The following is a 24,716-nucleotide window of genomic DNA, read 5'->3' as shown; positions in this document are numbered from 1 at the left end:
ACCCCAGGCTCCCACGCACGTCTCCCTCCACAGAGACCCCAAAAGCAGGGCCCGTGTCCTGCTGGCAGCCAGCAGGTTGGCTGCCCCCCACGGAAGCCCTCGGTCACGTCTCCCTGCCGCCCGCAGGTCTCTGTTCTGGCCCGCCTGCCTGCACTGGGGCTGCGTGTGCTGCAGCTGCAGAAGTCCTTCGACGGCCAAGCCATGCTGAAGTCCTCTGTGCGCCTGTACCTGCACGGCCGGGACTTGCCCGTGCGCAAGCAGGAGACTGTACCTGTGCACGTCTTCCCGACCGCTCCTGACGACTTCTGCCTGGAGAACCAGCACCTGCGGGCCTGCTTCTCGGGGCGCTCAGGCCTGCTGCAGGCAAGCGCAGGGCCTGGGGGTGGCACGGCAGTGAAGGAGGGCAGGGCGCGCAGCAGTGCCTCATGCAGGGTGTGCTCACTGTCCTGCCGGCCTGCGCCCTGCAGAGCCTCCGCCGAGCTGGGGAGGAGCGGGAGCAGAGGGTGAGCAGTGAGTTTCTTGTCTACGGCACCAGAACCTCCAAGGACAAAAGTGGAGCCTATCTCTTCCTGCCTGATGGCGAGGCCAAGGTATGGGGGCCTCCTCTGAGAGCCTGGCTGGCGGCTGTGCCAACAGCCATGGGACAGTCCTGGAGCCAGCAGCCTCACTGCAGCCTCCTCCCCCCACAGCCTTACACGCCCAAGGAGCCCCCAGTTGTGCGAGTGACGGAGGGACCCTTCTTCTCAGAGGTTGCCAGCTACTACCAGCACGTCCAGACCGTGGTGCGGCTTTACAATGTGCCAGGTGGGACAAGTGGGGCTGTGCCCTGGAGGTCCCCAGCCCGGGGCCACTGGCCGATGCTCCCTGTGGGGCCCAGCCACTCACTGCTGGCCCGCAGGGGTGGAGGGCCTGTCCCTGGACGTGTCTTGCCTGGTGGACATCCGTGACCACGTCAACAAGGAGCTGGCCTTGCGCTTCAGCACGGACATCGAGAGCGACGACACCTTCTTCACAGACCTCAACGGCTTCCAGGTGTGCCAGCAGCCCGGGGAGGGATGGCAGCTGCCCGCAGGGGCAGTGCTTTGCCACCCCCAGCCCCTGACCCCCGTCCCTCGACAGATCCAGCCCCGCAGGTACCAGCAGAAGCTGCCGCTGCAGGCCAATTTCTACCCCATGCCCGCCATGGCCTACATCCAGGATGCGCAGAGCCGCCTGACGCTGCACACAGCCCAGGCCCTGGGGGTCTCCAGTCTCGGCAGCGGTGAGCTGGGGCCGTGGGGCTGTGCTGCCGGGGGGCCGTGGGGGGCAGCTGGCGGCTGCTAACGCCTGGGGCTTGGGGGCCCGCTCTCCGCAGGCCAGCTGGAGGTGATCCTGGACCGGCGCCTCATGCAGGATGACAACCGGGGCCTGGGCCAAGGGCTGAAGGACAACAAGCGGACCTGCAACCGCTTCCGCCTCCTCCTGGAGCGCCGCGCCACTGCCAACAAGGTGCATGGGCTGGGGACGCCGCAGGAGTTTGGGGGTCAGGAGCAGTGCTGCTCTGGTGCAGAGTCCAGCCCTGCCTCGGTACGGTGTGGGACGGTGGCATCTGCAAACAGCCACGTGTGCAGCTGGGTGCGGGGTGCCCTCCCCTGTCACCTTATGGCCCTCCTGGCCACCATGCTGGCACTGCAGAGGGATGGGGCCGTGCCCAGAGTGTGGGGTGTGCGGGGAGGGCAGGACTGCGCAGCGGGGTCTGCCCTGCGTCTGGGGGCACGGAACCCTTGTAATCACGGTGTTCTCATCCCATCACCTCGTTGCTCTCGATCCATGCACCATTTCACCCATTCAGAGCTCCAGCTTCTTTTCCAAACTGGCCTCCGTGTTTAAAGCTTTGGGCTTCCCTGGCGCCAGGACTGGCAGCCCAGAGGTAATGGCCGGCCCGGCCCTGCTGTCTCCCTGTCTCGTGCACTAGCTGCTAGCAACTAGCCTAGCCAGGCCCCTAGCGGGCTCGTAGCCTGCCCATAGCCCAGCCGGAGCCGTGCAGGCTGTGTGGTGCAGCTGCTGTTTGGGTGCTGGGGAAGGAGGGGCCGTGCCTGGAGGCTCTGGGTGCCTGGTGCTGGCGGGTGCCTGTCCTCTGGGTGCCGCCGGAGAGGCCAAAAGGAGCGGGAGGCCCCGCAGGCCCTGGCAGGCTCTGCCTGGCCCCGCAGCCGCCTCGCCCGCGCTGACTGCTTGCTGTTTGTCAGGTGCAGGACAGCCGCCCGGTCAGCTTCCCCTCCCTGCTGAGCCACATCACCTCCATGCACCTGAACGCTGAGGCCCTGGTCCTGCCTGTGGCCCAGGAGAAGCCAGCCCCGCCGGCCCTGCGCTCCTTTGCACCCCTTTCTGCCACCGTCCCCTGTGACTTTCACATCCTCAACCTGCGGACGCTGCAGGCAGAGGTGAGCCGTGGCCCTGTGCTGCGTGGGCAGGTGGCACAGCCTGGTGACAGGGGGCTCGCAGTCGCCGTCCCCGGCACTGTACCTCATGGCCCCGCTGCCCAGCAGGACGACTCGCTACCCTCGGCCGAGGCAGCCCTGATCCTGCACCGCAAAGGCTTTGACTGCAGCCTGGAGGCCAGGAACCTGGGGTTTAACTGCACCACCAGCCAGGGCAAGGTAGGAGCTGCCGCCTGCACCCACGTGGGGTCAGAGCTGTGCTGTGGCACCCTGGCACATCTGGCACCAGGCCTGCCTCGAGCATCCCTGAGCTCCTGCCAAGCCAGGATTGGGGTGGGAGGGAGGGAGGGGCCCCCTGACCCCCAGAACCAGTGGCTGTTCAAGGGTCCCACAACGAAGCAGGCAGTCCCGCTCTGCCCCTTTTGCAGGCAAAGCTGGAGGACACTGGTTTTGCAGGAGGGGGGACTGGAGTCTGGCATGAGCCCTGCACCCCCCGATGAGGGAGGGGAAAGCCTGGGCTGGGTCAGCGCAGGAACCCAGGTGCCCGCGCCACCCACCCTCCTCCCTGCTGTCTCCCTAGCTGGCGCTGGGCAGCCTGTTCCGGGGGCTGGAGCTGGGCTCCCTGCAGCCCACCTCGCTGACCCTGATGTACCCGCTGGGAACGGCCTCCAACAGCACCACCATCCGCCTGGACCCCATGGAAATCGCCACTTTCCGCGTCCGCCTGGGGTAGCGCCTCCCAGGGCGGGAGAGGAGCAGACTGGCTGTGCAGCCACCGAGCCCCGCAGCGCCAGCACAGCCCGGGAGAGACTGGGCCAGGAGGCCCGCAGCAGGCAGGCGGCACTGGGCAGGAGGTGCCGGACCTGCAAAGGCTGCTGCTTTCTTATTTATTAGTCCTGTGTTCTCAGATAGATTTTGGACAGTGAACTGCTGCGGCGGGGCTGTGTGGAGGCTGCTGAATGCTGCCTGGTGCAGAGGGTGCGGGCCGGGGGCTCCCCTGAGCGGAGCAGGGCTGGCGAGGCAGCGGGACAGGCTGCTGCTGTGTAAGCACGGCTGCCTGGGAGGTGCCCACCGTGCAGCCCCGGGGCAGGGGCCCTGCTGGCGCCTGGGCTCCCACAGAGCGGCAGGGCAGCATGTGGGCTGCCAGCGGCCTGGCCGGGCAGGCGCTATGGACTGGAGACCGAGCTCGCCTGGAGCTTGTAGGAAACATGAGGCTGTTTCCAGGAGCCCCGGCCTGTCTGCTTTGTGGTTCTCACACTGGTGGTGCTGGGCAGCGGGAGGGGTGCTCTGTGGGGAGAGGCTCTGAGCTGTGCCCTGTGCCCCGGCAGGCTGGGAGGGCTGCGGGCGGCCGACGCTGTCCCTGCTCTGCACCGCAGGGCCCCTGTCCTGCCCCTGCTCCCCGGGGCTGAGCAGGGTGTGGGGCGCTTGGCGCTCATTCCCTGGTGGCACGGCCGGGTCAGCCACGCGCAAAGACAAGGCAGTGCCTGGCTCTGGTGGGAGCAAAGGCTCTGGGGTGCAGACCGAAGGTGGGCAGCTCCCTGTGCTGGCAGCAACGCGTGAGGTGAGCGTGGGGACGGCCTCTCCCAACAGTGCTACACTGCCTGCCGCTGCTGGGGGTCACCCAGACCACTCGTGCGAACGAGCTGGTGGCAATGCCAAAGCGCCTCGGGTCTGCGGTGGCTCAGAGGCTGCGGGAAGCCGAGTTGCGTCCCGGTTACTGTGGATGCTGCACTCCCCTGGCCCCCCCGGGGCTAATTATTACTGCTGGGGCACTGGTGGGCTGGGCTGTGGCACCCCTGGGGAGGGCTGGGGAAGGAGGTGGTGCTGTCTGAGCTCCGTCTCACTTACCTTGCACAGCCCAGGCTCAGCTGCACCCCCCAGGCTCAGCTGCGCGCAGCCACGGCACGGACAAGGGGCAGAGCACCTGGAGGCAGCGCGCAGCGTGCCGCGGGCACAGGGCAGTACGCCCCTCGCACCACCGCTGCTCAGGGTCCCCAGCTGTGGGGCACATGGTGCTGGGGACTGGCGGGAGCTGGTCGGGTCCTGCCCCTCTGCAGGGCACGCGTGTGCCCGCGGTGGCTCTGTCAGAGCCTGGCTAATGGCACGGCTGGCGGGGGGCCAGGCTGCTGCCTGCCGGGGCTGTCCTGCGGCCCGAGGGGCTGCGGCACAGCCTGCCCACTGCCCCGGCGCCATGGCGCGCTCGCCCTGTGCCATTCTGGCCTGCAGCCCTCAGCCTCCATGCCGGGAGCCCGAGCAGGGCTGAGGTGCCCGGTTAGGGCTGACGGACCTGCTGCAAGGTGGGGATGGTGCCTCCGGTCCCGGCGCTTGGCCCTGGAGAAGCTCATTAGCGATGCTCCCGCCTCCCACCCGCGGTCCCTGCGGAGCGGGGCAGTAAGTGCAGGAGGCTCTAATGGCTCCAAGAGGCTCCTGATGGGCCGCAATGGAGGCGGGAGCAGGAGGGGCTGTGGTTTCTGCCTCAGACAGCACCGGAGCTGCCTCTGCCCAGGGATGGCAGGGAAGATGCCGGGTGGGCTCCTGCTCCAGCTGCTCCTCGCTGCTGCTCTGTACCCTGGCATCCTCGGGACAGGTACGGCCCCTTTCCCCCTGCTCCCTGAGGTAGGGGCAGGCACTGCCCGTCCTCCCCTCTCTGCTGGGGCTGCGTCCCCTGGGCTGCTCCCTGCCATCCCCAGCTGGAGGCTGTGCGGTCAGGGCTGGGGAGGCGGTGGTCCGTGCTGGGGACAGGGGCCAGGCGTGGTCCCAGGAGCTGGTCCCGCTGCAGCACACCTGTGGGGCGAGAGGTGCTGCCCCCGTGGGGCAGGGGGGGACCAGGGAGACCAGAGTTGGGCTGCCAGGCTGGGGCTTTGCCCTCCCCTCCTGCTTTTGCCCTTCCCGGGAGCGTGCTGGTGCCGCAGCCCTGCGCCCACTGCTCCTGCCCCAGCCTCGGTGCAGAACCTGCACCTCTGCGAGGGCTACGCGGGCCCCGACGGCCGCTACCACCCCGGCTTCTACTGCCCGCGCCTGACGGACCCGGCCACGCACCGGTACTGCTGCCGGCCCGGCCCCCACGCCCTCAAGTCCTGCTGCTCCCAGGGGGCCGTGGAGGCCCTCACCGGGGTGAACCTCTCCAGCCTCCCCGTGCCTGGCCTCCTCCGGTGAGCGGGGCTGGGAGGGGCGGCGTGGGGCTGCGGCGCTGGCAGCACGGCCCCGGGGCTGGCAGCACTGGGGGCTGCCTGGTGCTGAGGCGCCCCCGGTGCCCCTCCCTGGTGCTGAGGTGCCCCTGCCCCGCAGGAACCCGCTGGCCCTGCCCTTCGTGGGGCTCTACGGGCTCCTCGTCCTCGTCCTCATGGCCCTCGACCTCGTCCACTTCTACCGCACCAAGCGCTGCAGCCTCGGCCGCCTCCTGCCCTGCGGCCGCTGCCCGCCCCGGGGCTCCCCGGCCCTCGGGGGGCTCCCGCCGCCCCCCCGCGGCACCCCCGGCCCCGCAGCCCCGGCTCCCCGCGCTCCCGGGGGGGAGGCGTAGGGGTCCCGGTGGCTGCTGCCAATGGGGGGACGGGGGTGAGGACGGGGGGGGGGCGGGGGGGGGGCACGGGGGCAGTACGGGGGGCACCGGGGGTCGCGCGGGGTCACCGGGGGTGGCGGGGGGGCCCGCCCTGCGCTGACACCGCCGGGCCACGGGGGGGCGGTGGAGGCTGCGCCCGGCCCGGCCCCGGCAGCGCCCTCCCGGCACGCGACGCGGGCGGCGGCGTCCGGGTTCCCCGGGCGATCGGCGGTGACGTCAGAGCCCGGCCGGAGCGGCCATGGAGGAGGCGGTGAGGGGCGGACGGGACCGGGACCGGACTGGATTCGGGGCGGGACGGGACGGGACGGGACCGGACCGGATTAGGGGCGGCTCCGGACGGGACGGGACCGGGACCGGGACCGGGGCTCGGGAATGGGACGGGACAGGACGCGGCTCGTGGCGGGGGACAAGACGGGACCGGACTGGATTCGGGGCGGCACCGGACGGGACGGGACCGGGGACGGGGGACGGGACGGGGCTCGGGGAGGGGACGGGACCGGGCTGGATTCGGGGCGGGACGGGACGAGGCTCGGGGGATGGGACGGGACCGGGACCGGGACCGGACTGGATTCGGGACGGGACGGGACAGGCGGGACGGGACGGGGACGGGGCTCGGGAATAGGACGGGGCTCGTGGCGGGGGACAAGACGGGACCGGACTGGATTCGGGGCGGCACCGGACGGGACGGGGCTCGGGAACGGGACGGGCGGGACGGGACCGGACTGGATTCGGGGGCGGCACCGGACGGGACGGGACCGGGACCGGGGACGGGACGGGGCTCGGGAACGGGACGGGCGGGACGGGACGGGACGGGACCGGGACCGGGGACGGGACGGGGCTCGGGAACGGGACGGGCGGGACGGGACCGGACTGGATTCGGGGCCGGGCCGGGCCGGGCCGGGGGGGGGCTCGGGAACGGGCCGGGGCTCGCGGCGGGGGCCGGGGCCCGGTCCCGTCCCGGCCCCGCGCCGCCCCGCCGTGGTGCCAGCCGCTGCCGTCGCAGGTGTCGGCGGGGCAGCTGCGGGAGCGGGGCAACGCGCTGTTCCAGGCCGGGCAGCACGCCGCCGCCCTGGCCGCCTACACGCGGGCGCTGAGCCTCAGCTGCGCCGAGCCCGAGCGCGCCGTGCTGCACCGCAACCGCGCCGCCTGCTACCTCAAGCTGGTGCGTGAGCCGCGGGGCCGGGCGGGCCGGGGCTGGGCCGGGCTGGGCCGGGCTGGGCAGGGCTGGGCAGGGCCGGGCCGTCCTGTGCTGCCGGCTGGGCCGGGCAGGGCCGGGCTCCCTGAGCTGCCGGCTGGGTGCCCGCACAGCGACGCCAGCCCCCGGGCCAGGCGCTGATCCCTCCGCTCGCCCTTTCCCCTGCCCCCAACCCCTGGCTGTCGCTGCCCCATCTCCCCAGCGCGCCGCCGTGCCCAGCCGGGGTGTGCAGACGCCCCGGGTCTGCCCCCCAGACAGTCGCAGCGTCCTTGGTTTCCCGTCACGAACCGTGTCTGGAGCAGGGGGGAAGCACGGAGAACCTCAGGGGCTCGGAGGGGCAGGGAGCACCGCCACAGCGGGCACTCGGAAAGCATCAGGCCTTAGGGCTCCTTGGGGACCCCACGAGGGCTGTGCTCTGGGAAGGGCGGGGCACCCGACTTCTGGTCCCCAGCTCTCAGTGACAGCGTTTGCCCCCCCAGGCCCCCCAGCTGTTTCCCTGCTCTTCTCTCAGTGGGGGGTGCAGCAGGCGGGGTGAATGCAGCCTGCACGGACGGTGTGCCAGGCGCCTCCTTCTCACCCGCTCTCTCCCTGCAGGAGGACTATGCCAAGGCGGAGGCTGATGCATCTAAAGGTACTGCCGGGTGTCGCCAGCAGGGACCGGCCTCTGTGTGCTGCCTGCCAAGGCAGACTGGAGCGGTCCAGGGGCTTTGCGATAGCTCCCTCGCTCTTCTACAGCCATTGAAGCCGACGGCCGGGACATGAAGGCGCTGTTCCGCCGAAGCCAGGCGCTGCAGAAGCTGGGCCGCTTGGACCAGGCTATCAGCGACCTGCAGAGGTGCGTGAGCCTGGAGCCCAAGAACAAGGCCTTCCAGGAGGCCTTGCGCGCCCTGGGGAGCAGCATGCACGAGAAGGTGAGGGGGAAGATGGTGTGTGGGGCGGCTGCTGCTGTGCATCCCTGCGGGTGCGATGGCTGAAGGGGGCGGCGAGGGCTGAGCTGCTGTTTCTGGCCTGTCTCAGATGAAGACCATGTCCTGCACGGACTCAAAGGTGGAGCAGATGTTCCAGATCTTGCTGGATCCTGAAGAAAAAGATGCAGACAAGAAGCAAAAGGTCTGAACTCCATGGGGCAACATGACTTGGGTGGAGGGCAAGGAGCGGAGGAATCGTATGCCTAGGTCGGCACTGCTGGCTGCACTGTGCTGTCCTGGGAGCCCAGGCTTCCTGCTGGCAGAACACGCTCCGTGGAGACTGGGAGTGGGGGTGGGAGCTTGTGGCTGCCCCGTGGGCTCCCACATGAGGTTCCCTGTGTGCAGGGGAGTCTGTTCTGGAGGGCAGGTGACCCAAACGCGCCTCTCTTTTCACAGGCGGCGCAGAACCTGATTGTGCTGGCGCGAGAGGAGGCCGGAGCAGAGAAAATCTTCCAAAGCGATGGTGTGCGGCTGCTGACGCGGCTGCTTGACACGGCCAAGGCTGACTTGATGCTGGCCGCCCTGCGCACCCTGGTGGGGCTGTGCTCCGGGCACCGCTCCCGGGTAGGTGCCACTGGAGCTCAGCCCTCCTGTGTGTGGGGACCATGGGGACGTCTGTGCTGGGGAGGCTCCGAACTACGTCGGGCTGGGGAGCTCTGATGGCCTTCGCCTGTGTTGTGCTGTAGCCGTGCTGCTGAACGGGGGAGCTCTAAGCTGTCACCTGCTAGGTCTGAGTTGTGAGAGCCTTGTGGAGGGGAACCGTTCTCATAAGATGCTGGGGAGTGCCAGGTTTTTCCCCCAAAGTCCCCAGCAGGTGCCTGTGCTTGTACCTACAGACCATGGCCATCCTGGCGGAGCTGGGGGCCCCGCGTCTCTCGGCAGTGCTGGGTGTGGAGCACGAGCAGGTTTCCCTGGCTGCCTGCAACCTTCTGCACGTCATGTTCGATTCCCTGAAGGAGGGACTGCAGAAGGACTTCCGTGGCAAGGAGGATGCGGTGGTGCTGGGTGAGTGGCTGCTGCCCCAGCTGGCTGGCGTGGCGTGGGGAGGCGCTGAGCTGCAGTGGGTTCTGCTGCTGCCTGCCTTGCCACAGCTCCCTGCCTCTGGGCCTGGATTAACAAGGACTTGAGCTGGGGGTCAGGATCCCCCGATCCCAGCAGCTCCTACTGGCCTTACCATGACAGGGTGAGGCCTGTGTGCAGGGCACTGACCGCTGGCCCTGTCTCTCTTGGAAGATTCCTCCAAGGACCTGAAACTGCTGATCAAGGACCTCTTGGAGCTGCTACCTCTGGAAGGGGCCTCTGCGCACGGCCGTGACAACGCCCTCAACCTGCTCATCAAGGTGGTGCCCAGGAAGTCACCGAAGGAGATCAACAACAGCATGAGCCTCTGGGTGATTGACCAGGGTGAGTGAAACAGCCTGCAGCATCCCGCTGGGCCGTCACACCCCTCTGCCCTGGGGCGACGCGTGCTTTGGCTCTGCAGGAGCGAGGTGCCTGCGCATCCCATTTTGCTCCTCGCTGGGTGCCTGAGCTCTGTGTCCTCCTAGGCCTGAAGAAGATTCTGGAGGTGGGCAGCACAGTGTGCGGAGCCCCGGGCAGCCTGCCCGTGACAGAGAACACCCGGATGAGCGCCTCAGTCCTACTGAGCAAGCTTTACGAGGACCTGAAGTGCGATGCCGAGAGGGAGAACTTCCACCACTTGTGCGAGGACTACGTGAGGTGAGCCCGGGCTTCCCTGGGGCAGAGGAGGGCTCTGTCTTGTGCAGCCAGGAGCATTCTGCTGCTGTCCCTGCCTCCGCTGGAGGTGGAAGCACCCCTGTTCCCAGACTTCTTGCTTTTAGTGGTAAAAGCAGAGTGCAGACCACCAGAGACCTGCCATGCCGGTGGTCTGGCAGGGCAGCACTGCGTGAGGCTGGAGGTGTTGGGTGGGATCAGCCTTATCCCTCCTGGCGTTCTTCCCCTGCAGGAGCTGGTTTGAGGGGCGCGAGCTGGCCGGGAAGCTGCGGGCCATACAGACGGTGTCGTGCCTGCTGCAGGGCCCCTCAGACGCTGGGAACAGGGTGCTGGAGCTGGAGGGGATCATGGACAGCGTGCTGTCCCTCTGCGCCTCCGTCTGCGAGGCCCACCAGCTGGTAGCAGTGGAGGCGCTGATCCACGCCGCTGACAAGGCCAAGCGCGCGTCCTTCATCACTGCCAACGGCGTCAGCCTGCTCAAGGAGATCTACAAGCACAGCGAGAGGGACAGCATCCGCATCCGGGCGCTGGTGGTGAGCGCGGCAGGGCGGGAGGAGCAGCAGTGCTGAGCTGCTGGATGGGGCTGGGGGGGGCCGTGGTGGCCCGTGGGTCTTGTCCCTGGTGGGGGGCTGCCACGGGGGCATCGCGGCCTCTCCGGCCCTGACGCTCTGCTCCTCACAGGGGCTCTGCAAGCTGGGATCTGCCGGAGGCACTGACTTCAGCATGAAGCAGTTTGCTGAGGGCTCCACGATGAAATTAGCCAAGCAGTGCCGCAAGTGAGTGCTGAGGACTGCGGGGTGCGTTGGGGGTGGGAGCCCTGCAGGGTGAGCTCACGGGGCCATCTCGCAGGTGGCTGTGCAATGAGGCGATCGACGCGGGCACGCGGCGCTGGGCTGTGGAGGGCCTGGCCTACCTCACTTTTGATGCGGATGTCAAGGAGGAGTTCGTGGAGGACAAGGCAGCAATGCAGGCCATGTTCCAGCTGGCCAAGGTGAGCGCTGAGCGCTGTGGGGGGAATGCTGGGTGGGGGGAACGTGCCCAAGTGCCCCTTCTGATGGAGAGGGTTGTGGGGCTGGGGTGTGCACAGGGGCCTGGTGGTGCTGAGCGGGCTCAAGCCCTGCTCTGTCCTGCGTCACGGGTGCGACCAGTGTCCCGTTGCCCCTGCAGTCGGAGGACAGGAGCGTGCTCTATGCAGTTGCCTCCACGCTAGTGAACTGCACCAACAGCTACGACCACGAGGAGCCAGACCCCCAGATGCTGGAGCTGGCCAAGTACGCCAAGCAGCACATTCCAGAGCAGCACCCCAAGGTGAGGGGGGGGAATCATCTCGGGAGCTGTGGGGAGCCTTGGCCCCGCAGGACAGCAGGTGGGTGGGACAGGGCCTGGCCTCCTGAGCAGGGACAGGGTGTCCGGAGATACCATTTTGGTGCCTTTGGGGTGATGGCAGCAGGGCCGGGCATCAGGAGGTGGTGGCAGGTTGGGTGCCAGCTCTGAAATGAGCGGTGCCCCTGCCCCTGGGACAGGACAAGCCGGACTTTGTGAAGCGGCGGGTGCGGAAACTGCTGACGGCTGGCGTGGTGTCAGCCCTGGCCTGCATGGTGAAGAGCGAGAACCCGGCACTGACCAACTCCTGCCGGGAGCTGATCTCCAGGTACAGGGAGCAGGGGCAGGGAGGTGGGAGCTGCCTTCTGAGGCTGCTGGCGCCCTCCTGCAAACTTAGTGCCTGTGGTGAACCCAGGCTTCTAGGAGCAGAAGGGGCGCAGCCTGGGCCCGCTGCTGGTATCTGGGTGGCACTGGCACCCACCACAGCAGGTTCCAGACTCCGTCTGCTCCTGCCCTGTCTGCAGGGTGTTCCTGGCCCTCGTGGCGGAGGCAGAGGACCGAGGCGGTGTGGTTGCGCAGGGAGGAGGCAAGGTGAGGTGGTGGGTACCACAGTGCCCCCGGCCCGTTCCATGGGGAGGGCTGGGGCTGTCACCAGCTGTAGGACAGGCTGACGCATCTCCATCCGCAGGCTCTCATCCCGCTGTCCCTGGAGGGCACTGAGGTGGGACAGACGAAGGCAGCTCAGGCCCTGGCGAAGATCACCATCACCTCTAACCCAGAGATGGCGTTTCCTGGGGAGCGGGTCAGTGTCACCACCAAGGGGCAGGCCTGCCATGCTGCACAGGGCCTGGAGGGGACAGCCAGGGGGTTGCAGGGGAGCAGCACAAGGAGGGCTGTGGGGCAGGGGCTGCCATGGTTGCTGTGAGCAGCACCTGCAGCAGAGCAGGCTTTGGCTCCTCTTTTCCCCCTGAGACAGGGCTTGGCAGCCCAGGAGATGGAGGTCAGAGGGGTGGCAATCTGAGTTTGCCCTTCCTCGGGAAGGAGGCAAAAGACTCTGGTGGTTTCCCAGCGGCCTGATTGTCTAGGCCTGGCCGTAGGGAGCACTTCTGCCTTTCTGCTAGGTCTGCCCATACTCCATGCAGGGGCAGAGTCCCTGCCCCTGGTTCGAGCCCTGCGCTGCTCTTTCCACAGATCTACGAGGTGGTGCGGCCCCTTGTCAGCCTTCTGCACCTCCAGCGCACAGGCCTGGAGAACTTTGAGGGGCTGATGGCGTTAACCAACCTGGCTGGCATCAGCGAGAGGCTGCGGTAGGGCAGTGGGGCCAGGGCTGAGCTGTTCCAGGCGGGGGGAGAGGGGGACCCAGGCCTGGGTGGGTGCTGCCCTGGCCACAAGTGGTGTGGGGGTAGCACCTCTGGGCAAGGAGTGCTCACCCCTGCCCTGCTGCAGGCAGAAGATCCTGAAGGAGAAGGCTGTGCCCATGATCGAGGGCTACATGTTTGAGGAACACGAGCTGATCCGGCTGGCTGCCACAGAGTGCATGTGCAACATGGCCATGAGCAAGGAGGTGAGGGCCGTGCCGCGCCGAGCCGGCGGCTGCTTGCGCTGGGCTGCTGGCCACATCCTTCCCTGCTGGCCTGCAGGTGCAGGAGCTGTTCCTGGCCGAGGGCAGCGACCGGCTGAAGCTGATGGTCCTGTACAGCGGGGAGGAGGATGAGAAGCTGCGGCGGGCAGCCTCGGGGACCCTGGCCATGCTGACCGCGCTGCATCCCCCCATCTGCAAGAGGATCCCGCAGGTGGTGAGTGCCCAGGGCGGGGGCAGCCCCGCGTGCCCCCCACCCCGTGTGCTGGGGGCCCGCTGCCGTACGGCACCCAGGGGCGCGGCGCGGCGGCTGCCGGCGGTGCTGAGCGCGCCCCGCTCTGCCCGCAGACGGTGCACTGGCTGGAGATCCTGCAGGCCCTGCTGCTCAGCCCCAGCGCGGAGCTGCAGCACCGCGGGGCCGTGGTGGTGATGAACATGATGGCGGCCGAGCGCGGCGTGGCGGAGCAGCTCATCGCCAGCGAGATGCTGGAGATCCTCTCGGTGCTGGCCAAGGACCCGGACAAGCCGCGCGTGGCGCAGGCGGCGCAGGAGGCCCTGGCGCAGGCCGTGGCTTACGGCCTCATCAAGCCCGGCCCCGGCCAGGAGTGAGGCCGGGCCCGGGGCCTGCCCTGCACACGCTGCTCCGGGCTTGCGCTCACCGCGCGCTGCCCCGTCCCGACCGGGGGCCGCCCGCCGGGACCGGGCCGGGGCCCCCCGCCGGCTGCCGCCGCGCCCCGGGGTGAGGGGGGGGGAACACGGGGCCCGCCGCCGCCTCCGCCGCTGCCACCGCCTTAACGGGGGGGGCGGCACCGGGGGCGCCCGGCGACGCCGCGCTAAAGCTGCTCCTGACCGACGGCCCCGCCTCCGCGCCTGTCTGCGCCCGCCCGACGGGGCGGACCCGGTGCTGCCCGGCCCCGTCCCTCCCGGCGCCGCCCCCCCCGCCCCGCCATGGCGGCCCCGCGCCGCGCCTGGCTCGTGTTCGGCTTCGGCGCCGAGGAGGCGGCGGGGGAGCCGTCGCCGGGGCCGGGGCCGCGCCGCCTGGAGTCGGGCCCCGAGGGGATCCGCCGCGTGTGGCCCGCCTGGAGCTACGCCGTGCTGGAGACCGGTGAGCGGCCCCCCGGGGCGCCCGGCCCGGGGGTGCCGCCGGGCGCTCGGCTCCCCCCGGGCCCCCGGCTGCCCGGGCCCCCCCCCCCCCGCCGCCCCGCCGGGCGCTGAGCCGCTGCTCCCGCAGGCGCGGGGCTGGAGGTGCGCGGCGCGGGGCTGCGGCGGCGGCTGCCGGCGGGGTGCGCGGAGGCGCTGCCGTCCGAGACGCACGTGCTGCTGCGGCGGGGGGGCGGCGGCCGAGGCCTGGCCCCGGGCGGCGGCGCTGAGCGGGGAGCTGCGGGGGGCCCCCGCCTGGCGCCGGGCCCTGCCGCCGGGGCCCCGCCGCCCCCCGCTGCCGCTGCTGCCCGGCGGCTTCGCGGCGCCCCGGCCGCCCTTCTTCACCGAGCTGCCCGCGGCGCCGCCGCTCCGGGCCCTGGCCCTGGGCCACGAGCACGTCCTGGCGCTCGGGGCCGCCGGCGAGATCTACGGCTGGGGCGGCGGCAGGTGAGCGGCGGGGGGGCAGCGCCGGGCTCGGCGGGGCGGGCGCCGGTGGCCGGGATGCAGGTGACGGGATGCCGGGGGGTGGCGGGGGGTGCCCTCAGCTGCTAGCACGCGGGGTCGAGGCAGAGCCGGTTCAGGGCTCTGGTGTCCCAGCACGCTAAAACGGTAAAGCACTGCGTGGTCAGCGAGCCGAGTGGCCGGCACGCGCACCCGTCAGCGCCTCAAGGCCTGTTCTTCATGCTGCTGCACATAAATGCTGCGCTACAATTAACTCTCGAGTCTTGGCTCTTGATTACTTGCTTCTGACGCTGAGCGACTGCCCTGCGAGCTGCCCCCTGCCCCCCTGTGCCGCTCGGGGTCGGGGCAGAGGCTGTCCCGTTACCTTCCCTCGCTGCCCCGTGTCAGGGCTGGCAGTGGGGAAGCGCCTGGGGGTGCGGCTGGGACAGAGGCACTCGGGTGCCGGCCTGGCCCTCTCTGCTCGGCGTTCCCGCACCCTGCCTTCAGGCCTCGGGTGCAGTGGGGACCAGCGGGTTGTCCTCAGTACTTTTTCCTGTTGGTACTGGTTTTGCTACTTGTACCCAAATTTGGCGTTTCCCATACTATTACCTGGGCAGTCTCAGCCTGGTGTGTTGTTGCTGATGCTGTAACATCAGCCTGGTGCCACCAGCCTTACAGGACTCCCTCTGAAAGTCCCTGCGGGCACTGGTCTCACCCTGACTGTGCGGGATTTACCACAGGCAGCACCTGGGTCTGTCCCCGAGCTGAGTCCGACCACACGGGTGGCCCCGGGGTCGCGCTGCGAGCCCTGTGCTTGGTAAATGCGTCTGGGTACGGCTGTGTGCCCCCAGCCCCGAGCAGACGTTACCAGCACAGCTGCGGGGTCTGAGTGTCGGTCGGTGATCTGCCCTGACCATGTTAATTGCCAGTTACAAAGAGTTACAGGGTAGAAGGGATAAGTTAGTGATCTCCTTGCTGCTTATGTGAAACAAAGCCAGCAAAGATTATTTTTAATAGCAGCGCTGTGCAAACTGGAGTGTCTTCCTCCCTCGGTATTGCTGGTCTGCTCGGGTACACTTTGTTTCCCGTCCTCAGGTCGTTGGTGTTTGGGGGCTGTTGTCACGGACAGCAGGTTGTCATAGCAAACAGAATTAAATCAGCCGTTGTTACATTTACAGATATTACCAGCGTTCTTTCCTTCTTTACCTTTAAAGGAAAAGTTTATACACCACTCTTACTGTCGTGTATTTCAGGATTACCTTTTTGTAGAAACTGAATGCCATGGTTAAGCTTTGGTTACCAGAAAAGTATGAGAAGCCTCTCGTACTTCTTTGTGCCTATTCCTTCAGCGTTACAGCTGCGCAGATTAATGCCATAGTTGTTAGGCAGTGGGCCTTCCGTCCCTCTGCCCGCGTGCATCTCCCCACAGGCACGGGCAGCTCGGCCACGGGGGCCTGGAGTCGGAGCAGCAGCCGCGGCTGGTGGAGGCCCTGGCCGGCGTGCCCATGCGGGCGGTGGCGGCGGGCGGGTGGCACTCGGCCAGCGTCAGCGGTGAGGGGCCGGGGGCAGGGGGTGGCGGTGCTGGCACCGCAGGGCCGGCTGCCCCGTGTTGTCCCGGACAAGGCCGGAGCTGGTGCCCTCGAGCACTCGGCCGCTGCCGCAGGGGCGCGGGGTCCGAGCTGTGCCCTGACCGGGGCCGCCCCGTGCGTCCTCTGCAGAGGGGGGGGACCTCTACATGTGGGGCTGGAACGAGTCTGGCCAGCTGGCGCTGCCCTCCAAAGCGGTGGCGGAAGAGCAGGTGCAGGACGAGGACGCAGGCGCAGGTGAGGATGCTGCTGGGCTGCAGCGATGCCGTGCCCGGCCCGTGGGATGGCGCGGCCAGGGCTGAGCGCCGCTGTTCTCAGGGGCTGCGGAGCCGCCGCCCCCCCGGGAGCAGCCGGGCGCCGCGTTCATTTCCATCCAGGCGTTCCCGGCCCTGCTGGACCTGCCCCAGGACGTGGAGGTTGCTGCCGTCAGCTGCGGGTCCCGGCACACGGCCGCAGTTACACGTGAGTGCCCGGCGGGCGGTGGGGGGCCGGCAGCCCCTGTGCTGGGGGTGATGCCGGCTGATGGGCACTGTCCTGGTTGCAGGAGACGGGGAGCTCTACACCTGGGGCTGGGGTAAGCGAGGCTTTTGCTCCGTGCTGGCATGGCCCGTCCTGGTGGTTGCTTTGTTTGCTGGCTGTTAATGCTTTATTTGGAGTGCTCCCCCTTTCATGCCTGCCCAGGGGATGAAATCCTTCCTGCGGGCAGGGCCGGAGCCCCGTCACGCAGCTGCTGTGTCTGCAGGTAAATACGGGCAGCTGGGCCATGGGGACAGCACCAGCTCTGACCGGCCCCGGCGCGTGGAGCACCTGGTGGCAGAGGGGCTTCAGGCCCAGGAGGTGGTGTGCGGGCCCTGGAACACCTACGTGTGCGTCCTGGAGCAGTGAGGGGCCCAAGGCCGTCCCACCACCCTCGCTGGGGGCATGGAGCAAAGGGAGACACAGGAAAGCTCCGCTCCTGCCCCCCCGAGCAGCCCTCAGCAGGGTCTGGGCAGACACCGTGGGTGGGTTCCCCCCACCGGGACCCCAGCTCAGGCAGAGGAGCTGTGCTGCTGCCTCAGGCAGCCAGGGCTGGGGTTGGGCTAGTGATAAAGACAGGGCCAGAGTACATGGATTTATTAAATCTCCTCTTTTTGTAACAGCTGTGGCAGTGCTTTATGTTGCACACAGATACAGGTTCCCAGCTGCTCCAGCCCCTAGGGGCCCAGGCGAGGTTTAAAGAAAGAAGGCAGGGGCTGAAGAGCCAGGCCCAACCTTCTCCCCCTCCCAGCCGCCAGGGTCACACTGGAGGAGCCTTTGGTCACCCCAACAAACACACAAACAGCAGTGGCTATATACATGGATATGCATTATTCCCATAAACAGTATATACAGAGTTACAGAGCACGGGAACAGAACATGGGGAATAAATAACAGCAAGTGGGGGAGTGTAGTGATAACAAGGTGCAAATTAGTTCTGATCAGGGACAGACACACACATACAGAGCTTCATTAACAAAAGGTGCAAACGAGCCCCCCCCAGCACATCGTACCGCCAAAGCATGCGCTGTTCTCCCCAGGAGCAGCGGGCGAGAAAGGGCAGGCACTGGGGTGCACGTGGGGGGGGGGGGGGGGGGAACAGGCAGCCCCCCTCGCTGGAGGCTTGGGGGTGGGCGGCAGAGGACAGGGGAATCGACCACCTGAGCTCTTCTCCAGGGGGCAGCTGCAGTCCCTGGCGTGGGGGAGCTGAGACCCTCGGCCACAAGCCCAGGCTGCAGCAGCAGCACGAGCCCAGCCCTCTGGGGCCCAGGGAGGCTGCTCAGAGGAACCTCAGCTAAAGCAAGCCCTAGCTAAGCATGCCTGCTGTGCTGTTAAGGAAGAGCCTGGTAGATAATACCTACAGCAATATGGAAGGTTTTTAAAAAAAAAAAAAAAAAAGCCTTTGGTAAGAGGCACCAAGGCCAGCGCTCTGCACTAGGTCCTGTCTGTCCCAGCGCACACTCGGCAAGGCAGAGCCCTGCCACCTCACACCACCGCCCAGCCAGGCTCCCGCAGAAGCCGCCACCCGCTGCTATGCTACCCCAAGTTTGTTCTCAATCTTTAATCACAAATAGTCACAAGAATTCCCCAAATAAAAGCAAAATGTTAAAAGTGTCCTTTTCCTTCCCCTGCCCTCGCAGGCAGGAAGGCCCCCGCCCCGCAGAGAGGCAGGTTGGCCAGACTAATGCTGGGACCTAGCTAAAAGCCAAACCTCGGGCACGGCCTGCTCCGGGCCTGGGCGCAGCGGGAGCTGCGGAAGCGCTCCCCCAGAACTGGAACTCACTACGACTGCGGAGGGCCAGAGCCTGGGGCGGCGCCTCAGCAGTAGGCGTTGGTGGTGGTGGAGTTGAGGACGCGGGAGCTGGTGTCACACCTGGAAGCCTTTGAAAGTTCGCGCTGTGGACACAAGAAGCAGGAGATGGGGGGTGAGGGGCTGCAGGAGAGGCTGTGCCGGGGGCCGCAGGCGGTGCTGGTGCTCTGGGGCAGCGGCTTTAGGCCAGCAAGGAGGGCAGGCCACGCTGCGCCCCTGCTGGTTGTTGGGCAGACACGATACCCGACCCCCCCTTGCTTCAGGAGAGGGCAGGCAAGCATTTGTTCTGAGTAGCTGGGAAAGATCCATGAGGCTCCCAGGAGCAAGAGACCTGCTGCCCCAACAGCCCTCGGCCAGGCACCCCACCCCTCCCTCCTGCAGCTGGCAGCTCGCCGCCTGTCCTGGGAAGCGCTTCCAGATCAGCGGGAGAGCGAGCGAGCAGGCTGGCCCACGGGCTACAGGGCAGGGAAGGAGCGCAGGCAGGGTGCAAGCATGGGAACAGCCGTGCGCGAGTGCTGTAGGAAGGGAACACTGCTTCTGCCGAGCGCAGCGGGACCAGCAGCCAGCACCCTCCCTCCCCGCAGGCTGCCACAAGCACAGGATCGGGGCTGATGCCAGGGAAGCCCCAGCGCTGGCTCTGCTGCCAGCTCTGCTCCTGGCCGCAGCATCAGGAGAGGCTAAAGCCTGGGCTCAGTGAGGTCTAACAGAAGGGCAGAGGCCTCCAGCCCCCAAAGCTCTGTCCACCAGCAGAGACCAACCCCCCTGCACCCAATTCCCCCCAGGAAGCTCCCCCAGCACACCTCAGGCCAGCAGGAGGTGGCACACAGGCAGGGTCCCTCGGGAGGCTGAGCTCAGGGGGCACAGCAAGCCGAGTCCAGCGTGAGCATGCAGGGGCTGAGGCCGTGCAGGCAGCGGGAAAAGGACCCCGGGACAAGCAGGACCCTCCCTCCTTTCTCCCAGGGACCAGGTTAGGACAGCGACAGAGCGCTGCTGCTGCCAGCTGCCCAGGCCCTGTGCTGCCTAGGAAACACTGCATCAAACCCCGGGACTCAGTACTTTGCACAAGCAGCTGGGAACAGGCCCAGCTCCAGGGAGCAGCTACGTCACTGTAGCAGGGCTGTGCCAGGAGACCTGGCACAGGGACACCGCAGGCAGGGCTCGGCTCCTGCACGGGGTCGGGGGCTGCCCTGGGCAGCAGAACTCCTCTCGTGTTTCCATCTGGTCCCCACGGGGCTGCTCGGGACCACGCAAGATGCGAGCGGTGCTTGGCCTCAGCCACCAAACCTCAGCGTTCGGTTCCTGCCGTGCAGCCACCACTCGGTGCCGGGGGCGCTGGCAGGAGCAGGCGCTCTGCGCAGGGCGCCTGTGGGGCTGCGCGCAGCAGGGCCTGGGGGTGCTCTGGGAGGGGGCGCAGGCCCCCCGCGCGGCCCAGGGGGAGGCGGGTTTAGAAGAGGTGAATTACCGCAAACTCAGAATAGGTGCTGGCAACAGAATTAACGCTGTAGTTACGCTGGGCAGGGGCTGTGGGGGTGCACCCACCGCTCAGGGTGGTTCCGTTCAGCTGCGACACGTTCTCCTTGTTCCGCTCCCTGTGTCCTGGCCGGGGGGGCTTCGCAGCCACGCGGCTGGGGGTCCGAGCCTGACCAAGCTGCAGGAACGGGCGACAGGTAGACAGGAGGCATGAACCGAGGGGAGCTAGGAAGCCTGTGCTAGCCTTGCTGCTCTGCAGTACCAGAGGAACTTCGCCCTCCAGGAACCCTTCGTGGTCTGGGGCCCAATTCTGACCCAGGATGCGTAGGTCAGGTAATGAAGACCCCCCACAAGCTTCAGGCTCGGCCCAGACGCCCACCAGAAATCTGGGCGGGAGGGAGTTTTCCTGAATGCTGCCCACCCTCCTTTTCCCCCAGGCTGTGCTGGTCCCACAGACATCCCACCAGCCGCGCAGCTGCCCAGCAGAGCAGGCCGGGACCAAAGAGCAGCCTTTATGCCCCCGGAGCTTGGCAGGGGAGGCAGGTGAAACAGCACGGCAAGGCAGGGCTCCCAAGCCCCCCTGCGGGCAGGGACGCCCCAGAAGGCCCCTCACCTTCCCTCCAGAGGGTGGCAGCCGAGACGTCGGAGAGTGGTAGAGAGTTGCCCCGAAGGCCGAACGAACAGTGCTGTTGGGCGTGGCGCTGGAGATGGAAGTGCCGTTGAGCTGGGGGAAAACAGCACAAGGTGCATGGGGAGGAAGCCGGGGCTGTGCCACACCAGGAAAACCACCGTGGAAGCACCAGCTGCACGGGGCCCTCCAGTTCCAGGGCACCCCAACAAGTCCCACTGTCCCCAAGGAGAACAGAGGTGCCCGCGGCTTGGCCCCCATTCCTGGTTCCCTTACACTGCTGCAATATCCCTGAGCCCTTTGTGAGACTGAACCCAGAGGCGGGGCTCTGAGCACCAAGCGCACTACGTAGTGGCAGCGCTCGAGCCCTGGCAGCGTCCCAGCCAAGCACTCTGCCCAGCGTGGACAGTTTACCTTCCTTACTTTGCCAGGCGTGTGGGGGGTGAGCACGCGGCGCTTGATGGGTGTCCGTGGGGTGCTCCCGTACATCATCTCTGCCTCGATCTGGCGGCTTTTCTTCAGGTGCTGCGTGAGAGATCTGCACTCACCAACCCGAGAAGAGGAGCAGCGTAGAGCTGGCTGCTCTGCTCTGTGAAGCTCTGGCTCGCTGCCCGGCGCCAGGGGAAAGGCAGGCTTCTGCTGGTGGGCAGCAGCCCTGCAGCCAGGAAGCAGGTGCTTCGGTGGAGATTTACAGATAGCCAGAGCCAAGCCACAGTCCTGGCGCAGCTGGGGCCGAGAAAGGGGCTCAACACGCAGACACCACCAGCGGCAGACACCAGTCTCGGCAAGGAAGGTGACCACGTACAGAGCCAGCAGAAAGGGAAGACCCCATCTCCCTAGGGAGCTGCCAGCAGCAGATGGGAGCCCGGGGCTGGGGCAGTTCTCCCCCCCGAGCAGGGCTGGGCCACCAACAGCCTGGTGCCAGAAGAGGCTCCTCAAGGCCAGGAGAGCACATTCGGCTCCGCACTCACCCGCTCCTGTTTCTCCTTCTCTTTCTCCATGCGGTACAGCTGCCACTGCTCTGTCACGTACTCCATGAATTGCTGCCCCTTCACCAGGAAAGCGTCCTCATGCTCCTGCTCCCAGGCCTGGACCCTGCTCTCCAGCTCCTCCTGCAGCTGATGAGGACACAAGGGCAGTGTAGGGAGGCTGCCCTCCGAGATATTCCTTGCTGGCTCTAAGTGCTCCACGCGTCTATCCAGAACTACAGCTTTTGCTCCTTCTTCAGTTCTGAACTTACCTTGGAAAGCATCTTCTGCAGCTTTGCTCGCTGCTTCTCTTCTTTCAGCAGGCTCCCCCCACGGTTGGCAAAGCGGTTGGGGTCGGTTGTTTTCCTCTAGCATAGAAAAAAGGAGGTCAGGAGAAGCAGGCACAGAGCCCAGTCTCACTGCCCAGCCATCCCTGCAGCGCAGCCCTGCACAGCAAGCTCTTCACCACAAGTCATCCTGGTGCTCCAGACACAGCACGCCATCCCCTCACCAGCCTGCTAGGGTTCCCCCTCTGCCTCCCTGGTCTCTCAAGGACATTGCACACCGGAGCGGAGGCCTACAGGGCCCAGAGACCCAGCACTGCCTGAGCAATACAATACCTCTAGCTCCAGGAACAGCTTCCAGTTCTCCTCCCATTTCTGGACAGCCTCAAACAGCTCCTTGTGTGTTTCGTAGTAGTTCTTCACCTTCCCCACCTCAGCATCATGGAGCTGGAGCAGGGTCTCTGTATAGTCCTCTGGAGAGATACAACAGCACGTTCAGGAGGCAGCCAGGATCCCTGGCACTGCATCCAGCAGCGCTTCTCTGCAGCTGGTCTGCTGGCAGGCAGCCTGCAGCTCCCCCAGGGGAGTCAGAGGGCCAGCACCCACCATCGTAATAGGGGCTGAAAGCTTCTCTCTGCTCCTGGCTGTAGAAGCATTTATCCCAGTACTCAGCCAGCTCTACCCGGATTGCCTGGATCACAGACTTCATGTTCTGCAGCTTCAGCTCCTCCAGACGGTCCACTTCTAACTGCAGCTGCCAACGAGATCAGAGCACAGACTCAGAAGGCAGCAAGAGCAGAATGGGATTCGTGTTCTGTGTAAGCCGACTCCTAACGAGCCGGTCACCAGCTCCCAGCTCCTCCACCTGCGAGGGCAGGCTTTGGCCTGCTCACAGCACGCTTACTGCTGGAAGCTGCTCCTGCACTCTGGCTGAGCAAACAGAAGTGTGCAACCCAGAGCTGCTGCTCCCCTGCCCTCCCCCCTCCAAAGACTGTAGGATGGTCCTTACAGCTTTCCTAGTTCTGGCTCTGGATCCAGTCATGTGCACTGCGAAGGACTCTCTCTCCTCCACAGGCACCTGCAGCCTTTCCCAAAGCGCAGCGATTCTGGATCGCAGCTCCACGCACACAGCCTCGTTCAGGGACCGCCGGGCTTCCAGCTGCAGCAGGGAGAGCGGGGTCAGCGCCAGAACGGCCTGATGCTGTTTGCTCTGCTGCAGCTAGCAGAGCAGCCCGTTCATCCTCCCACATCTCCATGCAAGAGCTCCTAACAGGACATTCTAACACAACACGGTTACTAAAAACAGAGCAGCCACACTTTACGTCACGTTGCCAGCTGCTGCCAGGCAGCCTCCACAGCCCCATGGATCACAGCAACGCTGCCTCAGCGTGCCAACACACCTGCTGCAGCAGATTCTGGAGGGCAGCAATGTTGTCCGTGGACAAGCAGAAGGCTTCCTCATCCTCGCACACCACGTCCCGCTCAAAGCTCGTGTCCGGAGTGTGGTCCAGCTCCTCCATGCAGAGGATGACTTGCCGCTTGATGCTGACAAACTCCTCTCGCCTTCGCTCCTGGAGGTGACAAGCCCTATGAGAAGCCCGTGGGCACCGTCCCCACCCCCTCAGGGAGACCTCGCCCGCTCTCCGCTCACCTTCTCGGCGCTCAGGGAGGCCAAGTGGCGCCTGTAGCGGTCCAGCTCCTCCAGGCTGGGCACGGCATTGCTGTCGATGCCAAACGGGGACGTGCAGAGGATGTCGCACAGGTCTCGGTCTTGTTCTTGCAGAGCTTTCAGCTCCTGCTTCCTGTCCCTCTTCTGCTTTAACATCACTTCCACACGGGTGCGTAAATCCTTCTCCATCTGCAGGATGGTGCTTTCCTCCTCTGCCTAGGAGAGACCAGAAAACGACTCTCCTCCACAGCTCTTGTAGACCTGACTCACACACAGGACTCCTTAAACGTAAAGCGAGGGACGCAGAGCCTAGTTCTGAGCAAAGTTCCCCAGAGAGGTACAAACGCAGCAGCAGTACTCAAAACAAGACGCTACGAGGCACCTGGCCTCCTCCCGGCCTCCTCCCAGCCTCCTCCCGGCACCGGAGCTGCAAGGAGCCGCCCAACCTTTGGCTCCACCGAGCTTTTTGGGGGGTTTTGGGGAGGCGTTTGCCTCGTAAGCTCAGGCCCCTTTAGCATCCCAGGCAGAGGCCAGGCAGCAGAAGCCTCTCGCCCAGAGCAGCCCGCGGGCAGCGCAGCGCCGTGCCTACCTCGAAGGGGTCCAGGTGCAGCTCCCGGCAGAGGGAGTCGAGCTCCTTGCGGCACAGGGCGATGCTCTTCAGGAGCCGCTCCTTCAGGCTCTCCTCCTCCGCCACCATCATGTCCAGGAGGCTCTGCGCGCGGCACAGGCGCCGTGAGAGGCGGGCACCGGGCAGGGCACCGGGCACGGCCCCGCCGGGGTGGGCGGCACCGGGCAGCACCGCGGGCGCTCACCTTGATGTGCTTCTTGACGACGTCGGTGCGCTCGAGGCGCTGCTCCTCGGGGATGCCGATCTCCTCCCAGATGTCCCGCAGCGCCGCCAGCGCGCGGTTCAGGCACGACACGGCCTCGGCCGCCAGCACCTCGCTGCGGGCACCGCGCCGGGCGTCGGCGGGAGGGCACCGGCCCCACGGCACCCGGCCCCGGCCCGGCCCCGGTCCCGCCGCACCCCCCGGTCCCATCCTTGTCCTGGTCCCGGTCCCGGTCCCGGTCCCCCCCGCCGCCCCCCGGTCCCGCCGCCCCCGGTCCCGGTCTCCCGGTCCCCCCGCCGGCCCCGGCGCCCCCCCCGGCGCCCCCCCCGCCCCCCGTGCCGGCCCCGGCGCCCCGCCGCACCTCTTCCTCATGGCCGCTCCCCGCGCCGCCGCCCGCCGGTGCCCGGATTCAAACTGCCGTCCCGGCGGCGCTGATTGGCTGCCGCGCCGCGGCCGCGTCACGCCGGGCCCCGCCCTCAACCGCCGCCGGGCCCCGCCCCAAGCCAGCCGCCGGCCAATGGCGGCGAGAGGCGGCCGCGGCTCCCGCCCAATCGCAAGCGAGATCGGCTCCGGCGGCTCTCGCGGGACGCCGCTCCCCG

At 67.1% G+C, this 24,716-nt stretch overlaps 5 protein-coding genes across 8 annotated transcripts; 4 read left to right on the top strand and 1 right to left on the bottom strand.

Annotated features, from left to right (window-relative positions):
• The first annotated feature begins 6 nt into the window (after nt 1-6).
• On the top strand, nt 7-3,643 carry MAN2A2 (mannosidase alpha class 2A member 2). The gene is made up of 9 exons (XM_050712946.1): nt 7-363; nt 468-590; nt 690-804; nt 899-1,032; nt 1,120-1,261; nt 1,355-1,488; nt 2,226-2,420; nt 2,526-2,636; nt 2,998-3,643. The coding sequence occupies exons 1-9, from the start codon at nt 202-204 to the stop codon at nt 3,148-3,150; spliced, it is 1,269 nt and encodes a 422-aa protein (XP_050568903.1). The 5' UTR covers nt 7-201; the 3' UTR covers nt 3,151-3,643.
• A 1,294-nt stretch (nt 3,644-4,937) lies between these two features.
• On the top strand, nt 4,938-5,937 carry LOC126913440 (protein shisa-like-1). The gene is made up of 4 exons (XM_050713053.1): nt 4,938-5,004; nt 5,356-5,569; nt 5,706-5,809; nt 5,903-5,937. The coding sequence occupies exons 1-4, from the start codon at nt 4,938-4,940 to the stop codon at nt 5,935-5,937; spliced, it is 420 nt and encodes a 139-aa protein (XP_050569010.1).
• A 188-nt stretch (nt 5,938-6,125) lies between these two features.
• Nucleotides 6,126-13,462, top strand: UNC45A (unc-45 myosin chaperone A). Its single transcript, XM_035568967.2, has 20 exons — nt 6,126-6,226; nt 6,980-7,138; nt 7,766-7,802; nt 7,907-8,082; nt 8,189-8,281; nt 8,536-8,703; nt 8,976-9,144; nt 9,373-9,543; nt 9,687-9,858; nt 10,106-10,406; nt 10,555-10,649; nt 10,723-10,864; nt 11,041-11,181; nt 11,397-11,524; nt 11,721-11,787; nt 11,885-11,998; nt 12,388-12,503; nt 12,643-12,760; nt 12,837-12,992; nt 13,124-13,462. Exons 1-20 carry the CDS (start codon nt 6,215-6,217, stop codon nt 13,382-13,384), a joined length of 2,796 nt encoding a protein of 931 aa, XP_035424860.1. The 5' UTR covers nt 6,126-6,214; the 3' UTR covers nt 13,385-13,462.
• A 261-nt stretch (nt 13,463-13,723) lies between these two features.
• Nucleotides 13,724-17,078, top strand: RCCD1 (RCC1 domain containing 1). Its single transcript, XM_035568972.2, is given in 8 exon segments — nt 13,724-13,880; nt 14,007-14,104; nt 14,106-14,362; nt 15,786-15,907; nt 16,075-16,179; nt 16,261-16,404; nt 16,487-16,516; nt 16,685-17,078. Coding segments are annotated over 8 exon segments (1,056 nt in total). The 3' UTR covers nt 16,828-17,078.
• A 192-nt stretch (nt 17,079-17,270) lies between these two features.
• PRC1 (protein regulator of cytokinesis 1) lies at nt 17,271-24,596 on the bottom strand. 4 transcript variants are annotated; one of them, XM_035568969.2, is made up of 14 exons: nt 24,479-24,596; nt 24,100-24,232; nt 23,877-23,999; nt 23,270-23,503; nt 23,019-23,189; nt 22,628-22,777; nt 22,225-22,372; nt 21,955-22,091; nt 21,607-21,702; nt 21,338-21,484; nt 20,790-20,891; nt 20,352-20,462; nt 19,731-19,916; nt 17,271-18,354 (listed from the first exon to the last, which is right to left on the bottom strand). In XM_035568969.2, exons 1-14 carry the CDS (start codon nt 24,487-24,489, stop codon nt 18,277-18,279), a joined length of 1,827 nt encoding a protein of 608 aa, XP_035424862.1. In that variant the 5' UTR covers nt 24,490-24,596; the 3' UTR covers nt 17,271-18,276. The 4 variants fall into 4 exon arrangements, with proteins under 4 accessions (XP_035424862.1, XP_035424861.1, XP_035424863.1 ...); XM_035568968.2 differs by having other exon boundaries at nt 20,781-20,891; nt 24,479-24,560; XM_035568970.2 differs by having other exon boundaries at nt 19,808-19,916; nt 20,781-20,891; nt 24,479-24,560.
• Nucleotides 24,597-24,716: the final 120 nt, after the last annotated feature.

The sequence above is a fragment of the Cygnus atratus genome, chromosome 11 (genome assembly GCF_013377495.2).
Source record: "Cygnus atratus isolate AKBS03 ecotype Queensland, Australia chromosome 11, CAtr_DNAZoo_HiC_assembly, whole genome shotgun sequence".
In the NCBI taxonomy this organism is placed as follows: Eukaryota; Metazoa; Chordata; class Aves; order Anseriformes; family Anatidae; genus Cygnus; species Cygnus atratus.
The sequence above is the reverse complement of the archived record's forward strand: the minus strand, read 5'-3'. Positions and strand labels throughout refer to the sequence as shown.